The following is a 9,267-nucleotide window of genomic DNA, read 5'->3' as shown; positions in this document are numbered from 1 at the left end:
CTACTCAGGGTGACATTGATGGTTATTGTTACAAACACAATGTTATACAATACGCCATTTGATAGATGAAAACCTTGACTTTCTCTTGGTTTTAGATAATATATAATGAAACGTAAGAGAGAGAACTATCAACCAATTATGAAAGAGAGGATGTGACAGGTGGGTGTGGCTGGAGGGGTCTGATTTTCTCTTTGATAGCTCTGTAACAAAACAAAATTGAAGGCCATAAAAATTATGGTCTGTTTGAGCAATAATGATTATATAGAGATTATTTTACATTTAATTTCATACATTTTTGAAGGGTGATGGATAAAATAGGAATGATGACATGCTAAAACAAAATTTGTCGTATGTTACCCTAGTGGAAATTCAGGATTTTTTATGTATTTCCTTTTAGAATTAAGAACTTAAAATATGGATTATTAGCTAAGATTTTATGCTATTCTAACTGGTATAACAGAAACATAAAATAGTTTAATAAAATTGTGAATGTAAGACACTAAAACCTTGTATCATGCGCAGTAAAGGGTACCTGTGCCAATAGGATTAAAATGAAATTATTAATTCGTGTATACTATGCATAATGATGAGGTAATTTTGATGAAATAAACAATAAATATAACTTTTAACACTCTTGTACACAACTTGTAAATATTATTACCTATATTTTGAGTTATTACATTCAATTTATGGTAAACAATGTCCAACAAATTTACAAAAAAGACATATTTTCATTTTTGAATAATTTTAATATAAATAATAAATATTCAAATAGCAAAATCCACTATTTGTTTCAGCTGTAAAACTAGATGCTTGATCGAAATAATCTTGAGTGTTTTGACTGGCATACTTGAGAAAAGCTTAGAAATAATTAAATAAGTAAGTTATCAGTTACTTTTAGCCTCATGAAGCACTGAAAGTGTTTTTAACGTAAAAAATATGTTCACAATAAGTTTCATGATATACTATTTTGCAATATTTTCCTTTCATAGTTGTTATCCAGTCTTCTGGTGGGTTGAGTAAGGATGAGATTGAAAACATGATAAAGAATGCAGAAATGTATGCTGAACAAGATAAGAAGAGAAAGGTCAGTTTCATAAATACAAAGCACAGTATAATCAGCAACACTAGTCCATACTGAGCTCATGATTAAACTTTTCATAAAAAACTTGTTTTTTGTTCCAAACTAGATTTTATACACCATATAAAAACTTCCCGTATGTGTAAGTACTTCATTTCCAGAATGTTGTGTGTTTTTCTGGAACTTATAAACGTGTGCATTTATCAGGGTACTATCTTTTTGGTTTAGGAAAAATAGTTTATTTCAGAATATTTTTAGAACAAAATTAAGTAAATAAGTAGTTTTTTTAATACATTTAAGTTTTTTTCACTCATTAATACTGTAAATTAGATATAGTTGAATTGTATTCTAGATTTTATGTTTAAACTTAATTTTTTTATTCCAGCAGGAATTTAATTCAGTTTATTAAGGAGGGTAAATTAATTCTAAGCACTGTATTTTTAGGAAGTTGTTGAAGTAGTAAACCAGGCGGAAGGTATCATACATGACACAGAATCTAAGATGGAAGAGTTTAAGGATCAACTTCCAGCAGATGAGGTAATTACCAAAGTTCTTTAATTGATAGAATCTCAGTACACACACAACTTGTTAAATTAAAATCTTGTTAATTTGAGAAGACTACCACTAACTTATTTGGTTCATCAGATTTAAAATGTGACATTTTTTTATAGGGTTACTATTTTTTCAAGATTCTAGTGTTTAACTCTGTTGATCACCTGGTTGATTGGTTGAATCCCAACTCGTATGCCCTAGTGGCTCAGCAGTATGTCTGCAGACTTACAATGCTAGAAACCAGGTTTCAGGACCTGTGGTAGGCAGAGCACAGATAGCCCAGTGTGTGTAGATTTGTAGTTAACTACAAAAAAAAAAAAAAAAAAAAAAAATCCAACTTGTACAGCTAATAACTTTGATTATTTTTTATCTAATAGCATTGTTGAACTAAGACTTTGCAGTGGTTATTAGGTTAGTGATATGGACTTCAAACTCACAATTTATATATCATCTGGTGAAGTGATTGAATTTAAATGCAAACAATTAATATCTTTAACTCTTTGAATTATCACATGGATTGATGACCTAACTCCCACAGTTAATTTTGTGGAACATCACATGAGCTAGAAGAACTAAAATTTTATACATTAGTTTCTAAATGAAACATTGTAGTATTTACATAAAACTGATTTTGTTGGCTATACTCAAAACCGTGAATAGAGAGGTTTGATTTTTCAAACAGTCTTTCTGTTTCTCCAATATACAAAGTTAAATAATCTTTACAGTTTATTCTTTATTGGAAAACTTATTTTTCTGTTTTATATAAGTGAAACAGTCATACTGTATTATCTCTTAGATTACACCTATGACTTTACCAGTGAATGTTCTTCTCTCTGAAACATAAAATAAAACATTAAAATTTTGAGAAACTATTCACATAAGAATCTAAATTTACACTAGAATTTCATTATGCATGATATCTATGGAACTCAGTGTCTTTTAATCTTAGAATCATGGATATATCATACAGTTTTTATGGTAACTTTGAACAAGAGAAAACTGTATAAGCTTAGGGTTTGATCTCTTTCTTCTAAAAATGAAATGAAACTTTCAAAATGTTGTTTTGGTGTTGATGAAAAGTTTTCCTAAAGTAAGGCTACTTTTGTTCAGTGTCCATTCTATTTTTACCTTGATTTACATTAAGAATGCTTTTCAACATGTTCATGACACTACACACTTAGCAAAATTAACAGTAAATTCCTCTATCTATCTATTTCTATTTTATTAATTGAGGTGTAATCAGTCATATCTAAGTCTGCTTATTAGTCTTAGATAATGAAAGTGGTTTACATTGAGAACAAAGTAATTTATTTACCCCTCAGCTTCACAGTTTGTCATCTTTTGATTTGTTATTAACATTTTTGAATGGCCTGTCTTTCTGATCACTTTAACTTCATCAGGAATACCGTTGTGACTGCATCTATAACATTTGTATTTAATGCAAACATCACACCTTGCATCAGCGACTGCTGCAGGGTTAACATGACTTTTTGACTTTATACCAATGTATAATGACAAGACATGCACTGAAAACAGGTTTTCTATAGGTATATGAAGATTTCTTTACAAGAGATTGACTCTTAAAAAGTTAATAATTTTTTATGGTAATATTAAAAAACAACTAATTTCCCTTAGTATGAGAATTGACATTTTCTTTCTAAGCATCTCCTCTTCTCTAATTTATTTACCACCCCTCAAAGAAGCACAAAATATTTAATGTTAATTTCTCATTATAATGTTTTCATCGCTCAGACAAAGCATAATTTTTATTTAGTTGCAGAACCATAAATTGAAAATTAGACCCTTTTTGCCATGCCCACCTGTCACATCCTCTCTTTCAGAAATTGCCAATAGTTCTCTAATTGTTAATACTATGTTATTTATAACCAATAAAAAGCCAAGGTTTTACTTTAATCAAAAGATGTATTATATTATGATGTTTTCTATACAGAGAATGGTCTGTTTTGCTTCCAGTTCAAACTTTATTCCCACAGGAAACACATCAATGAGCTTAGCTGAATTTTTAATAGCTCTTGTTTCATAATTAGAAAGCCATAATAACTAGTAATTATGGGACATTGTCTGCTTTTTGCATGTGGTTATTCTGTGTTCTTTGGGGCATTATTTAATTAAACGAAATATTATTTAGTGCTGTAGTACCATTAGTATAAGAAAAAAAAGTAGGCCCAGGTTTCATCGAAAGTCAAACTAAAAAAAAACACTGGTAATTACTGTATTTTCTATTTGTAATGTGTATTCATTATTTATTATTATAAAAGTAACTAAAATGTAAAAATTATAAACTGTTTAGGTTAGATAAGAATAATAAATTTTCATGAGGTACACTCAGGGTAAGCCTGAGAGTTATGTAATTTGATAAGGTAACCTCCACCAAGTGACTTGCTAATTTTATGGTGGGAATACCAGTTAGACATGGTTCCAAGGACAATAAAATTTAAGTATAAACAGATGTATGCTGTTACAAGCTTAAAGCTATTCAGGATAAACAAATGTAGTTTTATTTTACAGTTTGAAGTCATTCTAGAAAGAAAACGAGGGTAATTTAGTTTTTAATTTTTTTGTGGTTATGGAGTTAGGGTAGAGAAAATAACATAAAATAAAAAGCTTTACTGAAAATAATGTTTGAAATTTATTTAGGAGGTTTTAGAGATTATGCAAGTGAAACTTGAAATTTTTCAGATGGAGAAAAGTATTTTTTATCCCAACATGAAAATCACTTTGCACTTTACATAAATAATTGGAGGGTTAAAATCATGTTTCTCCGAAAATTGTGATATTTTTAAGATTCTAATATTTTTGAATTTTTAGTGTGAAAAACTAAAAGAAAAGATAGCACAAGTACGAAACTTGCTGAGCAACAAAGACAACGAAACTGCAGAAAAGATAAAGGAAACTACCCAGGATTTGCAACAGTCTTCATTAAAACTCTTTGAAGTAGCTTACAAAAAGGTAATATATAAATCATAATAAATACTGCATTCCTTTCTGGCCCATTGTAGGCTTACAGCAACATATGTACAGCCTAAAATTCTATTTTGCTTTGTTATTTATTAACAGGTTGGATGGATATATAGTTATAGATACATTACAAATTTGTCATACTTTTTATAAAGGTCAGAAGTTGCTTACAAAAAAAATATGAAGCAATTAAAATTTAACTGTGTTTGTGCTGAAATTTGAGATTAAATAGACATTGGTTAATGTTCAAAGTGGCAGTTTAAATATATTAAAGTTTCTATAGATTATTTTGTTAATTAATTTCTTTTTAATAGTTAGATAAATAAGTTTTAGAGACCCGTTTATCAGCGATAGCAAAGTATTGATCTCTCTTTCGTATTAATTTATTTATGTATGTAGGCACTGGTAGAAATAATTTCTTTGCTATCATAGCATGATTTTGACTATTTCTTAGGTTTACTTATTATCCCTTTTTTCTTTTCTTTTAATACAAAAACCTGTTTATTGTTTCTTATGCCAAGAGATTTGAAACATCTGTTTTTTTATTATTTAACATTAATTGTTCAACTTTTAGATGGCTTCCGAGAGAGAAGGGTCCTCTACCTCTGGGAGTGATAGCAGTTCTTCTGGATCCGCTGATGGATCTGAGAAGAAAGAAGAGAAAAATAACTAATTTTTCATGATTTACAACTTCAAATAAAAACATAACATTGTACTGAGATCAGTTAGAGACTGAGGATAGAACAGGTGCAATTAGTATTTGAAATTTTCTCATCAGTGTTTAGCAGTTAATTCTTTCTCATGGAAGTCCTTCAACATCCAAATAGAGTTTTGTAAGAAAATAAATTGTGCATTTTTTTCTTTATAAATAGTTACTTAGACATCCTTCTCTCCTTTCTCTGTAAGCCATTGTTGTCTTTATCCTAGAGCACAAGTGTAGATATCTTTAAGACACAAATTATGTGTTTAAAAAATTACTACTGTCATTCTTGTTCTTTTCATTTGGGCTGATTTTAATAAAATTATCATTTATTTTCATTTGGTTGATTTTAACAAAAACAACTTGAGATATTGACTCATATTTTTCTGTACAATTTTTCATTTGTTGAAAATGTAACAAACTGTTTTTACTGTCATCATTTTATCTAGAAATATTAAGTTCTTAAGAGATTAATATTAATGCTGCTAGAGCTTTAGTGTTTCCTCTGAAGGGAATGAGATTTCGTTACTCTTTAATAACACCCTCTAGAAATGTTTATTTCAAAGAAACAAACTAGATTGAAAAGTTTTGCAGGAAACACATCTTTACAGACTGTTAACATCTGAAGAAAGGTATCCTATTCTGAAATGTTATAAAACAGTTTTTGATGTTTGAAAATCATAATCTTTTATCTTGCAAAGTACAGTTTATTATGTTGTACTTTTTTTTTCTTATATAGAACATTTATTAATTGTGAGGCAATAAGTATATGGAGTTAACTAGTAAAGTAATTTTAAAGTTTGCAGAGGTACAGAATCACTTTAAATAGTTTTTAGTTCAGCTCATCATATGCCATAAAATGATATGGCATATAGGAAGTTGAAATTGAACAAGGGTTTCATGATCTAAATTGTTTGCCATTGCCTTTCCTAAATAGAAGAATCCACACCAAAATTGAAAAGACTGAAACCCCCATCTGTTATATTAACTTAAATGATTCAAAGAAAATTACTATTTTAGTTATACTTCAGTTAAACTATTTCATACATGATTAAGAAGAAAATTATCAAACGCCTATATCCACAATTGCATTTAATATTGTTTTTGGAACAGAATCTAGTTTAAAAGGGCTCTTCAGCTTCAAAGACTAGAAAAGCAACTCTTAACTATAAGATGAATGTACTATTGCTACATCTTCAACTGTGAAAATATAAAGAACAGAACTTTGATAACTAAATGAGGTTAACTAAAAATTTCATAACTCATTAAATATTTTGAATAAGAACAGCATTTTAAACCTACCATTTTTTTACCCAAGTTCCTCGTCAGTTGAGACTAGACCTATGGCAGTCAAAGTTGAAATGCAATTTATATGTAGTTGTGTGAAATGCAAAAGCTGGCATTAGATCTCCCAGCCTAAGTATTTTATATTACCACCAAAAATATAAACTACACAATAGTTTGTTTCAAACAATGATACATTTCAGTTAACATTGGAAATAACATTAAAGATACATCACTGTAACATTATCAAATGTTCAACAAGGAGGTCTTATGGCATAGTATATGGCTTAAAAAATAATTAGGAAAATAACAAGCTATAATAATAGAGCTGTGAAAAATAAAATACTATCTTTGGTATGAAACTGTTATAGTTGAAGTATGTAAACCTGAAAACGTAGTTTTATAGTAAATTATATTTCCACAGTGAATTTAATATTTTCATGTTTATTTAAATAACTGGTGAATTTCATAGTTCTTAAATAACGGTAAATATATCATTCACATATTTGTTTTAAGCTAATGGTTTAGATTATTTAGACATTCATGCAACAAAATCTTTTCATGATAATACATAAATACATTTACTAATATACTGGTTAAAGTGGACCCCATACTAATCTCATCTCTTTGTTGATATACTTTTCCACTTAACAAAAAAATGTGATTCTTTCGTTGTTTTTTCTTAAATACTTTCTTGGGTATGCCATCTAAGTTACCTTTATTATTGTAAATCAAGTTTACACACATTTTAGTGGTGTATTTAGTGAATAGATTTTACATCAAAACTGGCAATTAATACATTTTGGTCAAAATTTAACTTTTTTTTTATGTATGTATTGTTTCCGAACATGCTCGTCCTTTCAAAGAGGGAAGGCTGTCAAGTGGGTTGCATCCTTGACGTAAGAAACAGCTTTAGAAACGATGGTAGAGCTAGATCTGCCATCGGCTCAACGGTCCGCAAGGACTATGAGAAATAAAAAAATACATTGTTTCTGATTATAGGAAATTTAATGTTTTTATTTATTAGTGATTGCTTTCATATGAATTTCACTAATTGTGTTTTCTGATCATGAAGATTTTCTAGACAAGGTACTTTTATGAGTCAAAGGCTCTGATTAAGTGTTACCTGCTAATTTAACAGATAATACCATACTTGATTGGTTGGTCTCCTTATACGTAAAATCTGTTATATTGAAATAAATTAGCACTTTGACGACAAGTATAAAAATCCTCTATAACAAGATACTGATGACGGTTCAACAGAAACTCAATTATTTAAACAGCCACCATTCAAATTCTCTAAACAATATCCACCTATTGCCACTTCTATATTATATGATTTCAGTTGTAAATATTTTAGGTTCTGAGAAACTCGTTTCCCCTCAGTCTATCATTTAACTTTGTTAAAGTATTTCTTAAAATAGTAAGCAAGTGCAAGGGCTTATTATGGAAAGATGCAGAAGACCCAAAAATTTGTTAAGAATTGACATGATTGATCTGTATATCAAAAATCAGTCTAAACATAAATTACTGAAACCAAGTTAAAAGATGTTTTAAACATATTTAAAGGCTATTATTATATCCAATCGAGATTACTAACAGTCACCTTCTTGATTTTACGGCGTTTGTTTGGGGTTAACCACGTAAGGATCTCTATTAGAAGTACTGTCATGGTCACTCTAAACAATGACCTATAATCTACTCACCCTATACTATCTCAAGTCAACACTACTTTTGACTTTTAAAAAAAGCTGCAAATAATAAATCTATAATAAAATGTAAAACTTTCACTGATGTAATTCCATTTATATCCATCTCTCACAACTGAAAGAAATTTGTTTTTTAGTGCAAACCCACACAATAGATTGTCTATACTCGGTCCACTGCAGAAGAATCGAGCCATAAATGTTAGTGTTGTAAGTTTATATACTTACCACCGACCCGTTGAGGGATATTGAAAAAAAAAGGAATACAGGGCTGTTGTAATCCTTGTGATTGCCAACATGCCACTCAACTTTAAGGCTTTATTATTATTACCGTCTTGATATTATTCTGAGGTTCATTCTTAACAAATATAATCAGTTTTTTATTTTACAGATAAAGTAGAGATTGATATATATGTTAGCTATAGTAATAGAGTTTTTATGCAACAAAATGTATTTGAAACCAGAAAGTCCAAACTACAAAAACTTGGTTCTTTAAAGTTTAAAAAATTATCTCTAGCAAATCACTGTAATTATGTTAGTCTGAGCCAAAGTAGGGATACTTATTTTTTCAATTTTAAGTAACTCCGTTTTTGTAGTTTTGACTTTCTGGTTTCAATACATTTTGTTGCATTAAAACTTTCTATGTTACTATAGCTAGCTAGGTTACGTATATATCGATCCTTTTTGTCTTTGTAAAATTTTTAAAATATTATATTATACTTGTTTTTTTATTATTATTAGCTCTATTTCTGTGCGCCAGCAATACCGAGCGTAAGGCGCGTGTATACCCAATTCGATGTTATTACTCATCAGGATAACGCAGTGTCAGTTTCAGATATATATATATATATATATATACTAGTATCCTTTCGTCTTACAAAGTAAAGGAAATACGTTGTGTACTTCCGAGGACCGGAAGTAGTTACGTAGTAAAAGTAAATTAGAAGCGTAAAGTTCTTAATTTT

The 9,267-nt window shown here is 29.2% G+C and overlaps 1 protein-coding gene across 1 annotated transcript in view; it reads left to right on the top strand.

Annotated features, from left to right (window-relative positions):
- The window catches only part of LOC106470178 (stress-70 protein, mitochondrial-like), a 38,487-nt gene extending 32,837 nt beyond the window's left edge, over positions 1-5,650 (top strand). Inside the window, exons 13-16 of the mRNA XM_013930708.2 lie at positions 993-1,087; positions 1,526-1,618; positions 4,463-4,603; positions 5,187-5,650. Of these exons, the coding sequence (XP_013786162.1) occupies positions 993-1,087; positions 1,526-1,618; positions 4,463-4,603; positions 5,187-5,285 (428 nt within the window). The 3' untranslated portion in view covers positions 5,286-5,650. The remainder of the gene's footprint in view (positions 1-992; positions 1,088-1,525; positions 1,619-4,462; positions 4,604-5,186) is intronic.
- Positions 5,651-9,267: the final 3,617 nt, after the last annotated feature.

Source organism: Limulus polyphemus, unplaced genomic scaffold (assembly GCF_000517525.1).
Source record: "Limulus polyphemus unplaced genomic scaffold, Limulus_polyphemus-2.1.2 Scaffold3861, whole genome shotgun sequence".
Lineage (NCBI taxonomy): Eukaryota > Metazoa > Arthropoda > Merostomata > Xiphosura > Limulidae > Limulus > Limulus polyphemus.
Note: the sequence above shows the minus strand (reverse complement) of the source record. Positions and strands in the feature narration are given on the sequence as shown.